The sequence below is a fragment of the Cupressus sempervirens genome, chromosome 3 (genome assembly GCF_028749045.1).
Source record: "Cupressus sempervirens isolate cs-2001-9-10 chromosome 3, ASM2874904v1, whole genome shotgun sequence".
NCBI classification, from domain to species: Eukaryota; Viridiplantae; Streptophyta; class Pinopsida; order Cupressales; family Cupressaceae; genus Cupressus; species Cupressus sempervirens.
In genome coordinates, this window is record NC_143120.1 from 571,910,200 (window position 1) to 571,935,933 (window position 25,734).

The 25,734-nt window shown below is 38.1% G+C and overlaps 1 protein-coding gene across 2 annotated transcripts in view; it reads left to right on the forward strand.

The window, feature by feature from the left end:
* Positions 1-24,405, forward strand: part of LOC149567713 (protein DETOXIFICATION 40-like) — a 33,971-nt gene extending 9,566 nt beyond the window's left edge. The window contains exons 1-8 of one of the 2 annotated variants that reach the window (XM_089820971.1): positions 7,532-8,414; positions 20,547-21,091; positions 21,201-21,287; positions 21,562-21,618; positions 22,622-22,860; positions 23,008-23,126; positions 23,437-23,523; positions 23,598-24,405. In XM_089820971.1, the coding sequence (XP_089677097.1) occupies positions 20,553-21,091; positions 21,201-21,287; positions 21,562-21,618; positions 22,622-22,860; positions 23,008-23,126; positions 23,437-23,523; positions 23,598-23,666 (1,197 nt within the window). In that variant the 5' untranslated portion in view covers positions 7,532-8,414; positions 20,547-20,552 and the 3' untranslated portion in view covers positions 23,667-24,405. Of the gene's footprint in view, positions 1-7,531; positions 8,415-20,546; positions 21,092-21,200; positions 21,288-21,561; positions 21,619-22,621; positions 22,861-23,007; positions 23,127-23,436; positions 23,524-23,597 lie in introns of those variants that run through there. The other variant, XM_089820970.1, reaches the window with a different exon arrangement.
* Positions 24,406-25,734: the final 1,329 nt, after the last annotated feature.

Here is a 25,734-nt window from a genome sequence, read left to right on the forward strand (position 1 = left end):
TCCTCTAACCCTCAATTACTCTTGGTATGATCAAAGCACCTTAGGCCATTGAGGGTAAACTTGAGGGAATCTATTAAAGTAAATGGGTTTTACCCATATCATGCCTAAGTTTACTTAGGTAGTTTATTAGATTCTAATAATTTATGTTTATAGTTTTGATAGTTTGTTAGTTGGTTACCTTTCAACTCTCCCTCCTTTCTCTTGTAAGAAAGGCGTTGTACATTGTGTAAGCATCTTAATATATTTTCATCGTTTGAGGTAATATTTGTCTCATATTGTGAAGGTTTTTGTAGGTTATGGTCCTAGTAGTGGAGTTGATACTCTATCACGGCAATAGAGTGCTCTTGCATTTCCTTTCGTATTTGAGAGGATTTCATCAAGAATTGGTTAAGGACAAATTGTTTCTAGTTGAGGCCATTTGTTCGACAATAATTTTTCCATTATCATTTGGCAAAAATCACTTTTGCCCTCCAAGGTTGTTGCTCACTTTTTTAAGTAGAAAATTATTTATGAGATTGGAGCTTCTTATTTATTTGGCAGATGTGTTTGAGTTTGGAGGTTGCAATTTAAATCTAGTATTGAACATTGAGGGTCGATATTCATTGGTGGTTGCTGCATAATGTTTTGGCATTAACCTCTCTTGATGTTATCTTGATGATCAAAAGTTGACAATGCTTTGAACTAGTTGTAATTCCACTTCAAAATCAATGGTTTAGCAATTGGAAGACAATTGTTTCAAAGTGGCTTAACAAATGCGGTTGAAATATGGGCAAAGCTCAATTTAGGGTTAGAAAATTCATCAGTGTTTTTGATGCAGACAAGATACATGGATCGAGGCCATTGATATCACAAATGCCATTATCGATACCACTCTCTACATAGATTTAAGAGCAAGTTTTTGCATCTCATGCTTAGTAAATTGGGTCCCTCTTGAAGGTGGTTGGGTTCATAGGTTCCTTTGTTGGATTTGAAGTTTCAATCACTTCTTGATTGACACAAAAGCTTTATTCCCACTTGCATCCTTGTGATAGGGCTAAATCATTTGGATACCGTATCTATTTTGCAATGATTTTATTCTTTTGGCCTTGAATTACGGTTTGATGCTTGTAGTTTAAAAGCTCGTGGTGGGCTCACTAGAAGGTGGTATAAGGGTTGTGTGTAGAGAATTTCAGTCCCACATTGATCAAATCAAAATATTTTGCACTCTTTATATTTGCATGCAAGCTTACAATCTTGTGAGTGCTTTTGAAGTCTTCGCGCATAGGCCCTGCCTTTGATGAACGTGCTTATTGTTGCTTGAACTTGGTGCACTCTTGACTACGAGTTCAGACTGCATTTCCCTGTTATTTTGATGATTTGATCACTCAGACTTACATTTTTTTAATCCTTGCACTTGTTGTGGTCACACGTGGGACTAGTGCATACTTGAAAGGTGCCTAAAATAGGCCTTCTTTTCAAACTAGCCCAAGCGTTGCATCTGAAGTCTATTTTGGGTGTTCCATATAGCATTGGAAAGCTGATTTTGTCACCTATGCAGCGATTGAGGTATATTTCTCATATTTTTCTTTTTGATGGTGCTTTTACTCAGTTGAAGTTGCATGTTCGTTTTACTCTCTATTTCTTGTGAATGAAATTGGGAATCATATTTGCTGCGTTCTCTTGTTTGACCATGTATTGGTCCAAGGCTGTACTTGTAAATCCATATAATTAAGCATGATTGGAAGTCACAAATGGAGTTATTGTTCGAACATTAAAGGTATGGATCACATATGGCCAAGATCCTACACCCACCCTAGGTGTGTAGAAAAGAGATTATGTTTTCATAGATGAGATGAAGCTCTTGGTACTGTTCGTTTGTCCACTTTACGTGATCTTCAATATCATGTTGCATCTTGTATACATCCCAATGAGATTTGAACCACCTTGGAGAATCTCTTTGGTGAGCCAAATTAGATGAGGAAATTTCATTTGGAGAATGAACTAATGAGCCTTAATCTAAGACATTTTGATCATATCTAGGAATTCTTCACCAAGCTCAATTCTCTTCACCAGTATTTGTATAATTGGAATTATAAAGGATGATGGGCAATTGATACTATCTATTCTCTTTAAGCTTGGTCCTGATTATTTTATATTTGTTTATGCTACTATGGACACTCTAGGCAGTGCATACAAAATGCCTTCTCTTTATGTTTTTGCAGCACAAATCTAAGAAAAATCAACATAGATGGGCACGTTGATTCGTTCAAGGTCTCAAGCACTTCTTGCAAAAGGTCCATATCTTGAAGGTGCCTAGTAGAAAGGAGAAGAAACATAATAAAGAATCTAGGTCTACTTAGAGAATTAAGGATCTTCTTCACATCCTACTCCTAAGTGCAAGACCTCTTCCAAAGAAGAATCATCACAAAAGAAGAAGATGAAATGTTCTTATTACGAGAAATTAGGACATGATGAGCATAGGTGTTATCCTAAGAAGACTGACGAACTTACATACCTTCTTCAAAAGCACGACATCTCACTACCCTCATTCGTGTCTCCTTTAGCTTTACACTTACAACTTCTCCATCTTCATCCACACATTCAGGAGCTTCATATTTTGGGAAAGGTAAAGCACTCTTGGCTTCTATTGTTCATGAGAATGGTAGATGGCTTTTGTATCCAAGAGCATTTCATCATATGGCAACTTTATGGATATATTCTCTTCTTTTGAGCCTTGTCAATCACCTAACATTTTAATGGGTAACAATACATTTATGAAGGATTGTGGGAAAGGTTCTAGCAATATGGGTGAAAGATCATTCAATGATGTTCTTTGTGTACCCTCTTGACCACTAATCTCCTTTCATTTATCAAATTACTCGCACAACATAAGATAATAGAGTTCATTACTGATCATGTATACATTAGAGATATAATGACTAGATAGATCATTGTTACAGGTGTGGTTGGTCATGCATCTAGATTGTATTCGTTCTCACTTTGTTTTTGATGATGATGTTCTATTGGATGATGTGCACATCCTCTCACCAAGGGTAAATAAATCATGTTTGTGAGAAGAACTTTGGTCATTACAACCTTGGTGTTCTTGAGACTCGTGTCAAGCTTCCTCCACCACAAAATGCTTCTACAACTCTGCAGAGTTGGAGATTGCTTCAATTTAGCGGGTAGATCATAGCATTCCATATCTTGTTATGTGGATGAGTATTTGGCAGATATTGCTGTCTTGGTTGTGGAGACTCATCTTGCAGATTTGGGAGACATATTTGAGGGGTTTTCTCTCCACTTCGTTGATATTATGAGCACTATTGTTGGTTCATCTTTGGATTGATATTGACAAGTTTCCTCATTCACTTGCTTTGTCACATTCCTTGGTTGAGTTTGATCACAAGTATTTGGTGGCTTTTTGTGCTTGGATTATCTTAATCAATTTTCAGCAATTCTCATTTGGACACTTGCTCCCTCCTCCTTGCAGTTGGACATGGAGTCACTTTCTCATCATTTTATGGACTTTTTTCTTCCTAAAGGGAGATGTGTTATTTGCAGGCACAGGATCATCTTTTATTTGCAGGCATTTTTCATCAATATTGGAGCTTCTTTATTATATAGGAGTTGGGTGGTGGGGGGGCATCTTTTCTCTCTTTTATCTTCCTATGAGGAGATGATTGTATATAAATGATGTATGTAGTCCTTAGGGTGTGTGATTGAGTCCATCCACGCATCTTGTTTCTTTTTTTCTCTTTTGGAGAGGAGTATCTCCCATGTGGGTTTCTCCTTTTCTTTGTTTCTAAGAGATTGCATTATATATGGGTATCTGACATGGCCTACTTTTCGAGGCTCGCCTTGCAGCTAGCTCATATTGCATAATAATATTCTCCTTAAGTTACACTTAGGAAAGGGTTTTGCAGCAAATGGGCTTTTACCATTTATCGTGCTTAAGTTTACTTAGGCAGTTTATTAGATATTTAATCATTGATGTTATTAATTTTGGTAGTTTGTTGGTTGGTTAATACCAGCTCTCCCCGCTTTCCCTTATAAGAAAGGTGTTGTGCATTATGTAAGCATCTTACTACATTTTCATCTTTTAATGAAATATTTGACTCACATTGTGAAGGTTATTGCAGGTTGTGTTCCTAGTAATGGAGTTGATGCTCTCCGTCAAAATCAAGTCAAAAATTTGAACACAAAAGCACAATAAACAGTAAAAATAGACATCTTAAGGGGCCCCTATGAAGTGGTGAGAGAGGAAGGAACAAAAAAGGAGTAGTGTGAATCAAGAAACAATTAATGGAAGAGAAAAAAATGAGAAGAAAATAAGGAAGTGAATCCTTCAAAAGGCAAAAGTTAGGAAGGGTTGTGGCTCTTTCAGAGAGTGACAACTATGAAAGGTTGTGACTCTTTCAAAGGGTGAAGAGTTGTGACATTTCTAAAGGGTGGTAATTGTGAAAGGTTGTGACGATTGCAAAGGGTAGACATGATGAAGAGGTGTGACTCTTCCATCTACCTGAAGATTTAAAGGGGAGCTTCGTATTTAAAGAGGACATCCAAGACATCAATTTGGGGAATAATATATTATTCTCAAAGGCAACAAGGAAATGTCGTGACTCAACTTTTATGAAAGGCAGCAACCATCAACTCCACATCAATCACCACTTAATCTTGGGATCAAGAAAACATAGAATTCAGGAATCAAGCATCACTCTATTGAATCAAAATTCATTCAATCATCATCTATCACTATGTCAAACTAGCGTTCATTATATTGTCACTTCTCAAACATTTAATTAACAATTACTTAATCATAACTCACCAATACCTCAAAATATCACCAAAGGAATTCATTCCATCAATCAGGCATTCAACAACAATTGAATGATCAACCAAGATAAGACATTAAAAAAGATCCGTAATCTCATATCAGTGATCAGATCAGATTAGATCAGATCAGAATTTGATATTGATCTGCAGACAGTAACATTCTTGTTTATTGTGGTATGCTGGAGCGTATGTTTAAATATGTATGCTTGGTATAAGCAGCAATATAGTGCACAATTCATTACATATTGAGTAGGACAATATATTTGGCACATAACATTATTAGACATAAGTGATAATGTGGATTTTCAAATGGCAACAGTCCATCGCTGCAAGGTGAGGAAGGGGATAAAAAGAGGGGGAACTACTATTGGCTTCCTCACTAGGTACAACACCTCATATGGACGGTAGAAGGCCATGTGAGGCCAAGAAGGACGGTATGTCCACTCTCGGGCCTAGGTAGAAGGATAATTTTGGGCAGCCTCTTGTAGTTTCTCCTCCAACTTCTACATTGACAATTGTTGGAATGGATTCAAGGGAGTCTCAATCATAAAAGGGTGAATAAGGGTGGCATGATGAGGGAGAATGGCCATAAGATTCCTCACTAAGTACACCTCATACGGATGGCAGATAACCACATGAGGCCGAGGGGGATGGTATATCCACTCTTTGGCTTAGGGTAGAGGATTGCTTCAGACACCCTATCATGTCTCCTTTTCTGTGCTCCATTATGGTTGAATCCAGATTCCAAACAATTAAAGTGATATTTTATGACTCAGATGATTATGAATATATGTTCTTAAACCCTAGAAATAGTTGATCTTATCAATTGTATCTTAAATATTTGTCTAACATGATTGTTGAATCTCAATATAGATCGACCTTGTTTTAATCCTTTGGGTAAAGTTATGTCTCTAACTATATTATGCTCACTGTTTTATTGAATTTGTAATTCTGGGCAAAATATAGGGTAATCCCAAAAGGGGACATTACAGTCCCCAACAAAGTGAGAACAAGAGACAAATTCCAAGGGAGCTATAGAACACCAAGAAGCACACAAAAGAACCAGGAGAAAGCAACGCAAGGGATCAGAAATGGCTTCTGACTGGTCAGCTTCTGCACCAGATACCAGAGCTCTCTCCTCCAAGATACCATCATTTTTGTTTCATCTGCACCGACATCTAGTTTGAATTTTGTGTTCTGCTCTAAAATATTTCTTTAAAGTATTGCATTGCTGCTGCAAAATGACTCCTCACAATTGGGAGGCACAGTCAGACCAATTCCTCAGGATTAGGTGACAATACAAATGTCTTTGGCAAATTTACAACTGGTTTTAAGTTTTAACCACTCAGACTTTTGGGGAAAATAGTTGAGTGGATACAATTTATACAATTAGAGTCAAACTCAGGGACTTATCATGTGAGCAGTTGAGGATATTAAATGGAATAGTCAAGAGGTAAGGCCGGTAAAAATTCCTGGAGAATTTAATCTTTTGGGAGGGGAATTCTCTCTTATTTTGTACTGGCTTTTTCCTATTTGTAGATATTCAATTTCCCGTGTATGCCTACATAATATACTACTTTTTATACGATTGCTTTTCTCTCTGCACTGTTATAGTTCAGTATTTGTTAAATTGTTTTCCTCTGAGCTGAGTGTCTGCATCAGTTTGGTATCAGAGCATTTTAAGATTCTGGGGATGGAGACTTCATGAGAAGGATGACAGAGCTTCAAAAGGGAAAAGAAAAGGAGAGACTCATAACAGTCGTGGTTTAATGTTTATAATAGTAGATGTTTTACCACCGTCATACTGCCACAGCAATTCTGATCAGGCCAAGTCTATTGGTGCGATTGGCAAGAGAAAAGGGAATGACTGATTGTGATTGCTGATTGGAAAGGGGTCTGTTCAGTGCTTTCCCTTTGCTGATACAGATTGGACTTTTGTAAGCCAAAATGTCACTTTGACAAAAAATTTGCACTATTCCTTCGTTCCTTTGTTGTGGAATCTCTACTGCTGGTAAAAAAATCCAGTTTGATCTGTTTGTCATTGCTTTACGGCTTTATGTAGAACAGTGATTTAATTCAAAGTTTGTGGTAGACAATACTCAAACCTCTTGCTGCATTGGAAAAAATTCACGGTGGAGGGCAGAAGACTTATCATCCAATAGAAGAATTTGCATATGCTATGAGCAGCATGGAATTTCTACAAATGACCATGACTTTCTGGTAAAGAGTATTATTATCTGAGCTATTAATTGTCAGGGGTAAGAGAGTTGTTTATATATTAAAACTCATTAGTTGTGAGAAAGTATTGTTTAGGATGCGGCCATCATAGGAGGACATCCTGCTAAGGATGGGACAAGATTCACTCCTTGAAATTCTTGAGGTAAGTAATTCTCGAGTTTTTTATAGGACATGAGTGCGAAGAGGCCAAAACATTGTGATGTTAATAAAAAATTTGCGTTCTGCGACAAATGGACATGACAGTTGTGGCTGTTTAAAGAACGTTTATGGTAGGAAGCATTATATTTTTAGTGAAAGCTTGTTGGAGGTTTGATTTTGTCATGCCCCCTCTCGTTGCCTAATGATAAATGCCCTTACTTAACCTATATTCCTCTTGCATCCTGATAGGCTAAGGGGTCCCATCTAATTAAATGGATGTTGGCATCTTTGAGGACTTATATTACATATGCTGGGTGAATTCCTGTTGTTGTTGTGAGTTATCATTCATCCCCAAAATGCCCGTTAATCCTTGAAAGGCGGCAAATACAACTTGGAGGCACTTCCTTGGTGGCACCAAGTTGGAGTGGGGGACGCAGCACTACAGGACGATACTCTATGATAGTCAGCAGTAATTAATAAAATGCCTCCACAGCTTGGCAATGCCTTGCAAACACCATTAAGCCATAACACTCTTCCTGCTAAGTAACAGATAGAGCTGAGACTCAAAAAAGGGTATAGGGGAATGACGAAGGTAGGAGTGAAGGGAAGAAGATGAAATCAATCTTAGCAATTAGCAGGAAAAACGAGACGATCATCACCTCTACTAGTTTGGGACGAAAATCCTGTAACTAGTTGGGATGTAGCCCCAAACTTCCTCAATCAGATTCACTAGTGCTGTCATCGGAATTTATATTGGGTTGACATCCCTGTTGCAGGAGAACTGTGGTTATCCGCCTTGCTATGTCACAACTGTTATTGGGCATTATAGATGGGTTAGGATAGTGACACACATGTCTCTGTGAAGTGAATGACTGGCATCTATATCGGGTGATAGACAACCATCCATGTAAGGAGTTTGATGGTGAATATAGTGTGAATGTTGCAGGAAAGTAGAAGGGATCTCTAATAGCATTAATTGCAGGATTAGTGGATTGGACAACATGAATCAATCTCAGACATAGGACTAGCATTCCTTATGCACAGGTGCTTGGTATTGTTGCCCTAGTGATATTTGCATCCAGGGGCCTCTATTCCTTAATACAGGTTGTGCAAAGGATTGCAAAACAAACAAATCCAAGCTGTAGCATGGCACCTATACTATTGTATACAGGGGTCGATCATACTCCCACACTCAACATCAGTCTTGACTGGATAATCAACAGGTACCACAGGCGCCTCTCTTTTTAGTTTCATTTAAATTATCGTATGCACTCTGTATTGAACCAAGTTAACATTTAGAAATAAATCTTAGTTAAATCATGAAATATGAATTCTAAGCAATGTATTCTTAAATGATATTTGATGATGATTCCATTATAAGTTGTTTCTTCATGTTTAAATTGCATGCATAGATGTTAATTTAATCATTGAGAAGTTATCAAGCCTTCATAGTCCTCCTTGATAGCACTGTGATTGACTTTAGTAGACAACTAGTCTGAAAGTAGAGAGGTCCAGGTTAAGGAAAACAAGTCTAACACAATTTAAATCCCTAGATCCCGAACTTAGGGACATTACAGTGGTATCAGAGTAGCGAACCTACTGCCTGGTGGGCGTTCACTTTGAATGCATCAATACAACAAAGAACCCCGTAGAGTTTGGAGACCCCCACAAATTCTGGAAGGTAGAACATCATCAGAGATTATTGGAATACATCCAATGAATAAAGGGGTTCCAGACACTATTAAGAATGCAAAAAGGGAAGAAAGGGAAACCTTGAGAGCTCTTAAAGAAGGGCAAAATTACGTTGTTGATGTATTGCAACAACTTACATGGGCAATACAACAAATGAACACTGGGCCTAGAAGACCACAAAGGCATCATAGTGAAGGAGGTAGTGCAGCAGGAACACCTCAAGGCATGGGATTCCCCACTCATACCACGGATAGGCCTTTGATGCACAAGTTTGCTGAACATAACGATGAGATTGAAGTTGTCAATGTTGGTGCTGCAAGAGACATTCCGAATGACGTCATGGGTACGTATGCTAAATTGTTTTCAGACAATGTTAAGGCAGCCTTAAGCTTTGTTCAATATATGGGACAGCAAAGGGAATTAGTGAGAGCAAGAGAGGCTAGGAGCCCAAGGGCCCCAAACAAGGATATAAAACATGCTATGAACAAACTTACCTTACCAATATTTGATGGAAGTAGAAAAACTATTGCCAGGGCACGGACACATTTCTTATACTAAAACCTATGTCTGAAGCATAAGCAATTAAGTTTTCTGCTATGCATTTGGTTGGACTAGCTAAAGATTGGTGGCCCCATGGCTTACTCATTCAAGATCATGGCATGATTAATTCCTGCGAGGAGTTTGTAACAAACTGATTAGCACGTTTGACAGGAAAGACAAAGAAGTTTAGTATGGGGAGTTAGCTCAACTCAAGTATAGTGGAGTTTTGGATACTTATATTGATGAATCTCAATGGATATCTATCATGGTCCCTAAAATGTTTGAAAATAGGAAGGTAATGTTGTTTGTGGAAGGCTTGAGGGAAAGATTCAAGGGATTTGTCAAAGTATTGAAATTGAAACCAAGTAGTCTTCAAGATGCAATCAAGATGGCACTTGATTTAGATAGCTCATCTTCAGCAGTTCCGCCTCCCAAAAAGCCTTTCAAGGGGCCCAAGACCAACCTGAAATCTTCAAATCAGAATAAGGATACTCCATCAAAGGCAGATTTTGAGTCAAGGAACAAGTTAAGGAGAAGAAATGTATGCTTCACATGCAAGGAACCTGGGTCATCAGATCATAGATGCCTTGGAAAGGGTAAAGTTCACCATATTGGGGTGGTTTTGGATGATGAAAATGAAGGTAACAAGTCTGATGACAACGATTTGGATGGTATTCATGAGCAGCCCCAATTGGAGAAGGTGGAGAGGCAGGTTTCAGATCAACCACCTACAATTACTGCCCTCTCAGGAGTTTCTATAAGCAGTCTTATTCCTCTTAAGGGAGTAGTTAAAGGGCAGAAAATGGTTTGCTTGGTGGATACAAGGGCCACACACAACTTCATTAGCACCTCTATAGCAGAAAAAAGGAAGTTAAAGGTGGTGCGATCCCACTCTTTGATGTTAAGGTTGCTGGGGGAGATCATCTTAATTGTTCAAGGATGGTTTCCTAGCCTACGATTCAACTAGGTAGTTAGACACTTACTGCAGATTTTTTATGTGATTGAGTTAGGAGGAATGAATGCTATTTTGGGTCCATATGGGCTCCAGACTCTTGGCACATATAACATTGATCATAATTAGAAATAGATTGAGTTTATGAGAGGAGATCAATAGATCATTCTGAGGGCTATGACTGATAGGGATTCCCAGGATTGTTTCAACTCATAGAATGGAGTTCGTTTTGAGACATGATGATATAGAGTGGGCAACACATTGTTTTATCTCCACTAAGTCTGTTTCAAAGCTAGGACAACAACATCACATTAATATTGAATCAGTGTTGGACAAGCAGAAAGGGGTTTTTGGTGATATTCCTCTTGGTATACCACCTGACCGTGGATTTGAGCATGTGATAAAGTTGAAAGAGGGTATGAAGCCACTTATTACAATACCTTATTGTTGCCCTAGGCATTATAAGGTGGCGATTGAGAGGAACATTCAAGAATTGTTTGATATGGAGCACATCAGATTGAACTCGAGCTCATTTGCTTCATTGGTGGTTTTGGTTAAGAAGAATGATGGGACTCTATGGATGTGCATTGACTACAAAGCCTTGAATAAGAGGACTATAAAGAATAGGTATCCCATACCCCATATTGATGAGTTGTTGGATGAATTACATGGGGTTCTTTACTTTTAGAAGACTAATCTTCATTCCGAGTACCATCAAATTAATGTCCGTGAGGAGTATGTACATAAGACAACATTCAGAATCCACTACAAACACTACGAGTTTTTGGTGATGCCCTTTGGACTCACCAATGCACCTGCTACATTTCACTTATGTATGAATCACATATTTAATAAGCAGTTGTGCAAGTTTGTACTAGTTTTCTTTGATGACATCTTGATTTTCAGCAGGACATGGGGGGACATTTACAACATTTGGATGAGGTTTTGAGTATCATGGAGCAACATTCTTTGTTTCCTAAAGAATCCAAATGCAAGTTTGGTTTGACAGAGACCTTGTACCTCGAACATGTTATTGGTGCTAATGGGGTCAAGGTTCACTAGGAAAAGATACATGCTATACTAGACTGGCCGACACTGAAGAATGTGTTAGACTTGAGAGGATTCCTTGGATTGTGTTCCTATTACAGGAGGTTTGTGAAGGGGTTTCCTTAGCTTGCATCACCGCTTACTGACCTCACAAAGGCGTGTACTTTCAGGTGGTCTATAGATTTGGAGATGATATTTGATAGGGTCAAACAAGTGATGAGTACATGCTCGGTCATAGCATTAACAGATTTCACTAGGACCTTTATTTTTGATGCAGGAGCATCTTGGTTTTGCTCGGTGGCTACTTTGGAGTTCATGGGAGGAGGCTCAATAGTTGCTTTGGTGGATGCTTGGACTGGTACTCGGTTGAAGAAGGAATTTGGTGCTCGGCATACACTGGGAGCTTGGCATGGTCTGTGGAGCTCGGCATGGTCTATGGTTGCTCGGCATGGTCTTGGGACTCAGCATGGTCTTTGGTCACTCGGCATGGTCTTTGGTTACTCGACATGGTCTGAGAGGAGCTCGACTTTGCTTAGGAATTTGGTTCCTGTTGTAATCCGTGTATCTAATTTTCTAAAATGAGTTAGAGGATGAAAATTTTAGAGATGGAAGAGGGCCTAAACTTCTACCTACGGTTCGAAGCTTGAGTTCTAATTCATTCGGAGCTAGGAGATATCGCTATTTTACCAAGACATCGATTTTGGGAATTTAATTGTTGTAGGAGGCCAACTTTGGCATTTAATTTATGTATTTGTATTTAATTTGTGTTCTGGGCCGACCTATGGCTTAGATTGGTATAAGTAGGAGTTGTGGGAAAGTCTTTAGGCATTATTCATCCATTGTGGAGAAGTGGAGGAGCTTGGAAGAGTGAATTTTGAGGAGGGCTAGTAGCTGCGGCTTGGAAAATAAGGAGATTGCTTGGTGGGCTTGTGAGCACAAGTTTAGATCTTCCTTGGAGGTTTCTACCAAAGTGTAATCTGGACTAGCTTGGGCTTGGATTGGATCTTGCAAAACTGTTACTTGCTTTGTATTTGGCCGTAACTGAGAAGGCCTTACAGCCCGGCACATTGCATGTAATCAGTTATATTTTATGAATATATTATCATGATTTGGTATCAGATCTTGCATTGTTTCTTCTTGTTATTATGTTTCCGCTGCATGGTTTTATAGCAGGGGGCAAGGACATCTCCTTTGGGGATTCTCCTGCCTTGCACTGCGTCAAGTGGTATCAGAGCGAAGGTTGTTCCTGAGTGTGCGGACAGATCGCCGAAGTTGAGGCAGTTTGCACCAGGACTTGGGTTGGAGAAGTAGATCTGAGTTGATCTTGATTTGGTGGTGGATTTTCTTTCTGGAGTCCTAGATCTCTTGGTTGTGAGGTGGCAAATTGTGGTTCTGGCTTGCAATTGCAGAGGGCTTACAGATGGGTCGATGGATGCAAAGATGGATGAATAATCTTTTTGAGGCATGATCGTAGAGAATTTTTGGATTGCAAATCCGTGGTCCTAGACTTGTGATGTGGTTCCTGATTGTTCATGCAAGGTGGTAGGTTGCGATTTGACTTGCAAACAATTCAAGGTTGTCACAAGGAGCATGGGAAGGATTTGTTGCAGAGGGTTTTTGAAGATCTTGGGAGATGGCTCTGAGAGGATTGGACCCTGAGATGATTGCAAAACTCCATGATATAGTGGAGAGGAATTTTTCTAAGATGTTTTCTCAGTTGGATGCTAGATTGGCTAATCAAGCTAAGAAGGTCAAGGTGGCAGAGTTTGGTTTTGTTGATCAATTTGTGGAGTCTGATACAAAACCTGCAGAACAGCTGGAAGTTGTTGCTGAAGATATTCCTAACCTTGTTGATGCTGGGATGGACATTGGTTTTCATGATCAGTTGGATGAGTCTAACATGGAAATTGCAGAGCACTTGGTCATGGATGATCTGGTTGCTATTGGTGGTGAGTTGTGTGTTGCAGAGCATCTTGTTGTAAGCAATAAGATGGTTGGTGTTGAGAGTTTGGCATGTGTTGATGGAGATCTTCATGTTGCTACTGATGTGGATTTTGTGGCTGATATGGAGTTCGTTGCTGCTGGTGTGGATTCACTAGTTGTTGTTGTGGATGAGAATTTGATGTTGAAGCATTATGTTCAATTTGTTCCTGGGAGTGAGCATGCTGATTGGATGGTTGAGATTCTGGTGTTTGACAAAATGATGTGGATGTGGATGATGTGCAGATTGGTTTTCTTATCCCTGTTGGCGTGGAAGCCTTTGGTGAAGGTGAAGTTGATTGTTGCTCTTTCTTTGGGTATCAAAGTGTGGGACACACTTTTTTATTTACCTGGGGAGTCTGATGCAGGAGCATCTTGGTTTTGCTCGGTGGCTACTTTGGAGTTCATGGGAGGAGGCTTGGTAGTTGCTTTGGTGGATGCTTGGACTGGTACTCGGTTGAAGAAGGAATTTGGTGCTCAGCATACACTGGGAGCTCGGCATGGTCTGTGGAGCTCAGCATGGTCTTGGGAGCTCGACATGGTCTTTGGTCACTCGGCATGGTCTTTGGTTACTCGGCATGGTCTTTGAGGAGCTCGGCTTTGCTTAGGAATTTGGTTCCTGTTGTAAGCCATGTATCTAATTTTCTAAAATGAGTTAGAGGATGAAAATTTTAGAGATGGAAGAGAGCCTAGACTTCTACCTACGGTTTGAAGCTCGAGTTCTAAATCATTCGGAGCTAGGAGATATCGCTATTTTACCAAGACATCGATTTTGGGAATTTAATTGTTGTAGGAGGCCGACTTTGGCATTTAATTTATGTATTTGTATTTAATTTGTGTTCTGGGCCGACCTGTGGCTTAGATTGGTATAAGTAGCAGTTGTGGGAAAGTCTTTAGGCATTATTCATCCATCGTGGAGAATTGGAGGAGCTTGGAAGAGTGAATTTTGAGGAGGGCTAGTAGCTGCGGCTTGGAAAATAAGGAGATTGCTTGGTGGGCTTGCAAGCACAAGTTTAGATCTTCCTTGGAGGTTTCTACCAGAGTGTAATCTGGACTAGCTTGGGTTTGGATTGGATCTTGAGGGATCTTGCAGAACTGTTACTTGCTTTGTATTTGGCCGTAGCCGGGAAGGCCTTACAGCCTGGCACATTGCATGTAATCAGTTATATTTTATGAATATATTATTGTGATTTGGTATCAGATCTTGCATTGTTGCTTCTTGTTATTATGTTTCTGTTGCATGGTTTTATAGCAGGGGGCTAGGACATCTCCTTTGGGGATTCTCTTGCCTTGCACTGCGTCAATTTTGGAGTGTGATGCCTCAAGTGATGTAATAGGGGAAGTACTGATGTAGGATAGATATCCTATTGCATATAAGAGCAGGAAATTGAAAGATCATGAGAAGTTGTAGTCCACCTATGATAAGGATATACTAGCCATGATGCACACTCTAACTAAATTTATATAGTAATTGGTGGGTGGGCATTTTGTAGTAGGGGCTGATCATAACAGCTTGCGCTTCTTCTTGGCAAAAAAGGAGCTGAATGAAAGGTAACAAAAGTGGATCAGTAAGATACGTGCTTACAATTTGACATTGAGTACTTCAAGGGAAAGAACAACATGGTAGCAAATGCACTTTCTAGGAGGCCAGCCAACGCTGCCTATTGTGCTATGTTAAAGATTTCAGTTGATTGGAAGTCTCAACTGTTAGTTGAGTACTCCAAGATCATGTATGCTTGTGAAATCATGGATCGGCTGATCCAGGATGATGGATACAGGGTTATCTATGACATTATTTACAACAAACACATGATTTATTTGGTCCTTGAATCTAAACTTAAGAAGCCAATCATGTAAACCATTAATGACAGTCACAGAACATGACATTAAGGGTACTTCAAAACCTACATTCAAATTGAAGAACAGTTCTCTTGGAAGATCCTTAAGGATGATGTTCTCCAACATGTAAGGACATGTATGACTTGTTGGTAGAATAAGTCAAAACATGTATTTTCTATAGGCTTGTTTCAGCCATTGTCAATCCCCGAGCATAAATGGGAGAGTATCTCCATGAACTTCATCATAGGACTTCTGAAGGTGTAGGTCAAGGATAGCACATCCGTGATGTAGGATAGATTGGCAAAGTATGCTCCTTTCTTCGCTATAGCAATTGATTGGATGGTTTCATAGGTGGCAGCATTGTTCTTTAAGGAGAATTTTAGATTATATGGTCTACCCAAGACCATTATCAGCGACACGGACAGTAGGTTTCTTAGCATGTTTTGGCAGAAATTATTCAGGCTCATTGGGACATGGGTGACACCCAACTCTAGTTATCATCCCCAAACAAAAAATGGACAGACAAAGATCGTGAATAAATGGATAGAGGGGTACCTCCGTAATTACACTTCAGGACAGTAGCAGGTTTGGGTTAAATGGCTACACTTGTGCGATTACTATTACAAATTGACTTATCACTTGTGGATTGGTATGTCTCCCTTTGGGGCACTCTATAGCTGTGGACCATTATCTTTTGCAGACTTGGCTTTAGCTGATAGTCGTACATCTTTGGCTAAGGATTGGCTACAAGAACAACAGGATATCCTCCCAGCTCTTAAGGAGAATTTGCAGCAGACCCAAAATCAACAAAAAAATTATGTTGATCATCATAGAACCGAGCGATCTTTTGAGGTTGAGGTCATGGTATTCTTATGCCTACATCCCTACAGGCATAGTTCTTTGAAGAAAGGTGGCATAGAGAAGCTGGAACCCAGATTTTACGGACCCTACCGCATAATCAAAAGGATCAGGGAAGTGGCCTATGAGCTGGAGTTACTGGAGGGTAGTAGGATTCATAATGTCTTCCTTGTTTTTTGCCTCAAGAAGGCACTAGCCCAGCACACAATGAGCTCTTTCAGATTTCCTCACTTGATGAGGAAGGAAAACTTGAGTTAGTCCTGTGGAAGTGCTGGAAACACAAGAGAAGCAGCTAAGGAAGAGACCTATTAAGGAATATCTCATATGCTGGAAGGACTTGCTCATTGAGGATGCAACATGGGAAGGAGATCAAATACTGCAGCATCCAGCTTAAAGATTGCTTGAGGACAAGAAATCCCGGGAAGGGAGGACTGTCACGTGCCCTCCCATTGCCTAATGATAAATGCCCTTACTTAGCCTATTTTCCTCTTGCATCCCAATAGGCCAAGTGGTCCCATTTAATCAAAGGGATGTTGGCATCTCTGAGGACTTATATATAACATGTCGTGTGACTTCCTATTGTCGTAGTGAGTTATCATTCATCCTCAAAATGCATGTTAATCCTTCAAAGGTGGCAAATACGTCTCGAAGGCACTTCCTTGGTGACGCCAAGTGGAATTTGGGGACGTGGCACTATAGGACAATACTCTATGACTGTCAGCAGTAAAAAATAAAATGCCTTCGAGCTTGGCAATGCCGTGCCAACACCATTATACTGTAATGCTCTTTCTGCCAAGTAACAGATAGAGCTGAGACATGGAAAGGGGTATAGGAGAACGATGGAGGTAGGAGTGAAGGGAAAAAGATGAAAGCAATCTTAGCAATCACCAGGAAAAACAACGAGACGATCATCGCCTCTACCATTTCAGGACAAAAAATCCTGTAGCTAGTTTGGACGTAACCCCAAATTTCCTCAATCACATTCACAAGTACTACCATTGGAATTTATATTGGGTTGACATACCTGTTGCAGGAGAATAGTGGTTATCCACCTTGCTAAGTCACAACTGCTACTGGGCATTGTAGACTGGTCAAGATAGGGAACTGCATGTCTGTGAATTGAACGACTGGCATCTATATCGAGTGATAGACAACTATCTGGGTAAGGAGTTTGATGGTGAATACAGTGTGGATGTCGCAGGAGAGTAGAAGGGATCTCTGATAGCATTAACTGTGGGATTAGTGGATTGGACAATGTGAATCAATCTCAGACATGGGACTATTATTCCTTATGCACAGGTACTTGGGACTGTTGCCCTAGTGATATTTGCATCCAGGGGCCTCTATTCCTTCGATACAGGTTGTGCGAAGGAGTGCAGAACAAACAAATCCAAGCTGTAGCATGGCCACCCGTGCTGTTGTATACAAGGGTCGATTATACTCCCACACTCAACATCTGACTGGATAATGAACAGCTACCGCAGGTGCCCCTTTTTAAGTTTCATTTAAATTATTATATGCACACCGTATTGAACCAAGTTAAGATTTAGAAATAAATCTTAGTTGAATCATGAAATCTGAATTTTGAGCAATCTATTCTTAAATGATATTTGAAAATGATTACATTATAAGTTGTCGCTTCATGTCTAAACTGCACACATATCTGTTAGTTTAATCCATTGAGAAGTTATGGGCCTTCATAGTCCTCCTTGACAGCACTGCGATTGACTTTAGCAGACAACTAGTGTGAAAGTAGAGAGGTCCAGGTTAAGGAAAAAAATTCTCACATCTGAAAATTTGAGGTCCCGAACTTAGGGACATTGCAAAGTTCTCTATGGGTTTGATTTCTCATTCCAAGATCTTTCCTGTTTAACTGTACCATGTTGATGAGGGGACTGTGATAGCAGAGTAGTAATAGACTTGAATATTTACTAAGACAGTGGCTTTGTAGGATATACAAGGACTTCGAATCTTATTTTACATGATTTATTGATATAGTGTTGCAAATTGTAGCTAATTTGAAGATTATTCAGAGTTGGAATTTATATTGTACTGGCCAATGAAGTATTGACTTGGAGATTTGCTCTCCATTTTTCTCTTAATTTGTTTGAAAAAGATGAAAAACACAAAGAATGTTTGTACATGGTCAATAGATCATTCATTCAAGAATCAAAACAGAAGAGGAGGAAGAACTTGCAGCTGTATTTTAGGGTTATGGATATGGTTATGGATGATATGGAATTTTATCATAATGTAAGAAAGAGGATAACCAAAGTGTAAGAAAAGATAAACAAGGGCAGATGCAATAGCTAACGAAGGACCAGCAAAAGGAGCTACATCAATTAGAGTTTGAGTTGAAGGAATTAATAAATTATGTCACATGTTGGTAGATTGAGAAAGAAATCTACAGCGAGGACACTAAAGAGTTATAAGCAAGTGAAAAAGAATGGTGAGGAAAATTGTGGGCAAGAGCCATTCTCAGAGAGGAAGGTCATTGAGTCAAAAGCATTAGACAAGAGTGGAACTGCTAGAGCAGGGAAAGATCAAATTCCTTGAAAAGTTGGCAGAAATATTAGTAGATAAAAGACCCTTGAATGAGATTCTCCAAGAGTTACAAGGAGCAGAAAGAGATGAATGGGATGATGATAAAGAGGATGAGTGGAATGGACCTGTTGAGTTGTGTTACCTCAAAGAAAGGGAAAAAGATGAAGATTGCAATGTAGAACAAGAAGAGTTGGGGACTGCAATGAAAAGAAATGCAGCCTATAACAAGAAGAGTTCCAAACTGTTGTAGCAGTGAAACTTTGAAAGCAGTCCATGTTGAAGAGGAAGCTGCAACAAAGATGGAGAACCTTGAGAGCCCTTAATATTTTTAGACAACACGACTTGCCAAAAAAAGCTAGATCAGGTCAAGAAACCCCATTAGTGTAGAATATCATCACTTTCTTAAAGAAAGAACAAGGGTGATTGAGGAGGGAAATAAAATCACTGACATTGGTTTTGCAGAAGAAAAGGACAATGAAAAAAAGGAGTTGACTGTGAACAATATCATGCAAAGTCAAGAAACAAAGTCCTCATTAAAAGAGAACTTGAAAGCATCCTTAAATGGCATAATGTAGAGGAGGAAGGGCTTAAGGAAAAATTGTATACTCTTAACTGAACTATTTTTAAATGATTAATGTGCAGGTGATATATATGGTGTAAAGAACAATGACGATTTTCAGTGGAGGAGAGCTCTTAAGCCTTCAAGGAGCTGGGAAAAGAGGAAGGCAATCAACTGGTAAAGGAGGACGATCTGCATTTCAACAAGTGGTTGGATGTGAAAGAAGAAAAAAATGTGACAATTTGAAGAGATATCTAATCTTGGGGAAGGGAACATTGTGGCTTGGTTCTTTGAGTCAGAAACATAGTTCTATTAGCTATTCCAAACTCTTTCTTGGATGTTTGATGTGGCAGCATCCAGGGACAAAAAACAATCCTCCATTACAAAAAAAAATGTAATAGTTAGGTGTTAAGATTCCTAGTGTTTAACTTTAAACTGTTGAAATTTTTTCATGTAAGTAGGCTTTGAACTAGGAGACTCAAATTTTAAGAGGGGAGAATGATGCAAACTGACTTATCCTAATTAGGAGGCACAATCAGACTGATTCCTCAGTTTCAGAAGGCACAAGTTGACTGTCTTTCCTAAATTTAGAATTGGTTTCAACCATTCAAACTTTTGGGTAAAAAACAGTTGAGTGGATGCTATTTTTAGAAATTAGAGTCCAACTAGGGGAGTGGTTGTATGAGCAGTTGAGGATTTTGAATAGAATGGGTAGAAATTTTGGGAGAGCAAGTCCTTTGAGAGGGGGGTTCCTTTCTTAATTATAACCGACTTCTTCCTATTTTGTAAATATTAAGTGTCCTATTTATGCCTGCATAATGTGGTACCTTTTACTGTGGCTTTTCTCTCTGCACTGTTATAGTTTGAAAAGTTTGTTAATTTTTTTTTGTTCTGAGTTGAGTATCTGCATCAATTGCAAACAATAGAATGCAGATTTGAATCCAGGACTCATGATGTCTCCTTGAATGTAGGGAGTTGTCCCTCTTTCTGAACATAGAAGGAGCTAATTCATCCTTCTCCATCAGATGCTATTTCCTACTTTTTGGTTATCCTTTACTAGAATGTGTATTCATGCATTATAGTGCCCCACTACTTTCTATTGTTTTTTTTCTTATCTCTTTCTATAACATCTTAGTATTTCGTTTGCGTGGAAACAAACAAAAAATAAATAAAGGTCGTTGATTTGTACTCTTATATTTCATTTTACTGTTTGGTTATATTTTACCATTGTTTTCCTCAGTTTTTCAATGTATTGGTTTTGGGTATTATCTAATTTGTTAAGTTTGGTGATTATCATGAGGTATTGTCAGAAAATAACAAGCATTTGTGCATCTTTTTGTCCAGCTAGGAATGGGAACTGCTCTAGAAACATTTTGTGGACAAGCTTTTGGAGCGAGGCAATTCCATATGCTTGGCATTTACATGCAACGATCTATTGTCATACTTTCAGCAACTGCAGTTCTCTTGTCTATACCATGCATTTTTGCAGAGCCTATATTCAAACTGTTAGGACAATCCACTGCCATTGCTGTTAAGTCTGGAGCTCTCTTGAAATGGATGCTTCCTCAACTGTTTGCATTTGCAATAAATTTATCTGTGGAGAAGTTTTTACATGCACAGAGTTTAATTTTACCAATAGTCTGGATCTCTGGGGGAGTGCTAATCTTCCATTTTGTAGCCTGTTGGATAACTGCTTTCACATATAAATTAGGTCTCCTTGGTATTGTTATGACACACAATGTGTCATGCTGGTTAGTTGCCATCTTTCAGTTCCTGTATGTTGTTTTGTCTGATTCATGCAAAGCTTCATGGACTGGCTTCACCATTAGCGCATTCCGTCAACTTCTATCATTCTTAAGACTTTCTATATTTTCGGCCATAATGGTATTGTAAGTATCCAACTTTAGTTCTTCTTTGCAGTAGTTTATACAAGTCTTTGAATGCTATTAATTTTTTGACTGGTTTATTCTTTGGCTCATTGTGGGTTATGTATATTAGCCTGCAGATTTGGTACTATCAGATCCTTGTTTTTCTTGCTGGCACATTGAATGATCCAGAAGTTGATATAGATGCCCTTTCAATAAGGTAGTTAATCCTGATGCTTCAGGCCATTGCTTAAGAAAGGTGATTAAATATGGATATATTTATAGTTGTTGTCTGATTTACATTTTGTTGATTATTTCAGCTATACAGAACAGTTGATAATTTATAAATTAATACTAGAATTCTGAGTTGGTTCAATTTATTTTATGTGATAATATTTTTGGGTGTGATGAATTTGGTTTTGATGGAAAAAAACATTGAGAAAAATGAAAACTGAAGTGAAATGATTTTGAGTGTGTTCTTGTCTAATTTGCAGCATTAATATGATACTGTTGGAGTTGATGATACCACTTGGCTTTGGCGTAGCCATAAGGTGTGTTAAACCTGAAAATCATTTCTATCTACACACTTAAATTACTTTGAGATTTTGAATGGCAATACAAAACACAGTAGAGTGGTTTTAAATAGTTGAAATTACTATTCTTGCACTTAACTGTCATTTCAGTTATGTATGCCTATTAAAATGAGATAACAATGTCAATGATAGTTTCTCCGTCTGCCTGCATTGGTAACTAAGGGTCACTATATTTTCTTAATACACGTATGCAATCAATAACATGCTGCTTGCAGGATATTGTCCTGACAATAAACTCAGTTTGGGCTTAAGCATCTTCGTACATATGTTATTTATATACAATTATTCTAATTTTTTTTTTTTCAATTCTATGGGATAGAAAATTACGGGTCTATGATGTATTTTGTCATCCTCCTATCACACATATATGAAGGAACATCAAGTTCAAATTTTGATGCACAATAGTCCATTGTCATCAATCTTTTCTAAGTTAAGTATGCAGGCATTTCATTGAAGAGAAGAGCAGTTCTAATCGTCTACAGTTGGAAGAGGTTGCAGTCAAATGAAAAATCAAAACAAGTTAGACACATTTAGGATTCTACTATTCTTTATTATTATGCTGTACTACTACTAACTATGATGCTTTACTTAAATAAACAATAAAATGTAGATTGGCAATCAACCTAAACAGCAAGCATTCTCTAAAAGTGGAAAAGGAGCTAGATGCAAATGGCTAAATTTTGATCTGCTTGATTTTTTCATGCTTTAGTTGCATCATTTTGTTAAGTCAAAGAAATGCTATGCTCAAATAACAAAAACTGAATGGTCAAGCTGTGTGCATTAGATAATTAAATCCAGTGATAGTTCTTGTTAGAAATGGTAGGAGCATCACAACATCTTATTGTTTAAGCACTTTGATTGTATTCTAACTACAATATACATGTCACATTCAATTATATAGCAATCTAATCTACTTGGAATGCATGACCCATTCTGTTTAGATTTTATTTTTTACTGGCAGCATTCGTGTTGCAAATGAACTTGGAGCTGGGAATGCTGAGGCTGCATGCTTTTCGGTTTTTGTTGCAGTGGCCACATCCTCAATCATAAGCATTTTCTTTGCAGTAATTTTTCTTCTTTGCAAAAATGTGCTGGGATATCTCTTCACGGCTAGTTCAACCGTTGCAGAAAGTGTCTCTGAGCTGGTTCCGTTTCTCACTGCATCCATCCTTCTTAATGGCATACAGGCTGTACTTTCAGGTAAGTGCATACATCTCCGTTGTTCCCCAGAATTTTGGTTGGGACTATTTGGTGACGACGTACAATTTACCAATTGTATGAATATAAGAAGGAAACTGATGCATTTTATGTTATGTAGACTGACATTGTAAATCATTACTTGATCAGGTGTGGCAACAGGATCTGGGTCCCAAGTCTACATTGCTTATGTGAACATCATATCCTGTTATTTGGTGGGACTACCACTAGGCATACTTATTTGTTACAAGTTTAGCTTGGGAATAACTGTAAGTGGTCAGGGTCCTTTTCTCTGATGAACTAAGTTATCAGTTGGACTAGCACATGACTCATGGTTAGGGATGATTTAAATTGTACTTGATTTCTGTTTTCTGTATACTCTTGCTTTCATAGGGCATCCTAGTTGGAAAATCTAGTTCTAATAGTGTTATAATTTAAATATAACCATGACTGTTCAAACTTAAGTCTGTATATCACTGGCTTTTTGAAGTGCGTATTTAACATTTCGTTTCAGTTTCATAATTCATCTTTGTCATATACAATTTAGAGAAAACTGAGTTTTATTCTGAATTTCCACAGGGCATCTGGTCTGGAATGATAGCTGGGACTTCACTGCAGTGTCTAATCCTCTTCTACTCTGCATGGAATACAAACTGGAATGAGCAGGTTGGTAAGACGTGATGGACACTGTATTTGACGAGTAATTTGTTGTATTGATTATATATTACATTTGAATGTAGGCCAAGCAAGCATCAGACTACTTGAGTGCATGGAGAACAGATGTTGGAGTCTCCCGCTGCGAAACATGAACAACAAACAAAGAACTGGAATGTGTATATAATATTACACTTGTAAACAATGACCAATGACATTGGTTAACAATTCAGAGGTGCAGATTCCTTCTTGCAAGTGGTTCTGTATGAATGTAGAATTATTGTATACCAAATTTCATAGTTATCAACCATGCTTGTAAGTTAATGAAGCAAAAAAATTCGGCGCCATGCTTCCATCAGTTGTTTCTGATAAGAGAGAAAATTGAATAGGTTGGGTTTTCCGGTAAACCAATCTTATTTGATTAGGATACAGAATTGGATACGAAGAAAAAGATTATATCAACTCAGGTGGATATATTATTAATTTGTTTAATGTACGAACAGTGTTCTCCAAAGCCAGACGTTGGAGGTTCGAATTGAGGATCGAAAAAGGCCTATGTACTGCTTTCTGTTGATTATTTAGGAACTGATTCTATGTTCCATGTATAGACTCGAATACTGAGCCGACTCGATCATAGTTGACCATCCCTCTTTGTTGGTTTGAAAAGGCTTTTTGAAAGAGCCATTCATCATTAGGGCTAGGAATAGTAATTGTTCCTAAATAATTAAACCTTCTTTTTTGGGGGATGTATGCTCGGGAGGTCGCTTCCATATAAAGCAAGCTAACAGTCTCAGCAAAAGGAGTTGTACGAATTTGCTTACACTTGAAGAAACATGTTTTTAGATAATTGTAGAAAACTATTTTCAATATAGAAGAGGTTTACATCTATAAAAACATATCTCGTATGTATATGGGCATAAATATTGAGTTAAGAGAACTGGAATTTATATTGTAGACAAATACAGAGTTTAACTTAAAACTCTTTTAACTCTTTATTTGCTAAACTGTAGCTTATAGTTATGTGAAAATTGTGCGATACAAATATAAAGACATACCTCATATGTTATTAATGAGTTAAATGAAAGGGGATTTTTTATTTTCTAACAAATTTAGATAAGTAAAATAGGCAAATAAAGAGCTTGGCTATCTACTTGGTGAATGATGACTTGCAAATATGTAACAATTGCAAGACATAAATATAAAGAAGTTTTTAATGTTATGTACTTCTTAGTTATGTGTTCATGTTCAATTGTTATTATTCCACATGGTTTGATCCTAGATTTACAGACTTGTATTGCCACAACAAGATTCACTATTAATATTTTGACTATATAGTGCACTTCAATTATCACAGACTAGTAAGCTAGTGTCTAGACTTCATTCTTTCCTAGAAAGTCAATATTTAAATGGAGGAAAAATTGGTCAACAATTGGTTCTATTGTGAGTACCCAATCGAGTTTGTTATTATCGATGTAATTTAATTTTTTTGGGTTTTGCTAGGATTTGTACAATTTTACAGTGATATGTCTTATTGTTGCAATGGGTTTTTTACTACCAAAGAAGAAAATTGTGTCAATGAGGTTTCATCATAACAACAACAATATTATGAAGCCTTAAAGTGTCGAAGAATTTGTGTTGCTAGACAATGGCAATAGAAGTACCAAGCTGACATCAAACCAAGAGCAACCAACTCAAAACGAAGAATTGGTGATGGGGTTTAATCATAAAAGAACAATATTGGAAAGTTTTAGTTGTATTTTAGAAAAAATGGTATTGCTACATAGTGGTAATGTGTATAATTACAGTAAGGAAACTTGCAACCAAGCATACAACAATTTCCACATAACTCAATTGAGAAATGAAGCAAACAAACATTCTAAATCCACATGCAAGGAATAAGAAACACAACAATGAAAATGTGACATAAAATATACCTTGGGAAAACTCTCACAAAGGAAAAACCTAGCTTGCAAAAGTATACATCATCTATATATTATTTAGCAATGCAATATTGCAATACATCTATGAAAACCTTCAAGACCCCAACAATCAATAAGGACTCCATGTGAACAAACTTGCGACCACATCTCATGTCATATTTCTAACCTCTACAAATGTTAATCTAAATAAACCCAACAAATATCGTCCTAGTTTTTTTTTTGTAGAAATACTCCTACAAAACTACAAAGTGGTATTACATAGACCATGAGTCAAATTCATATA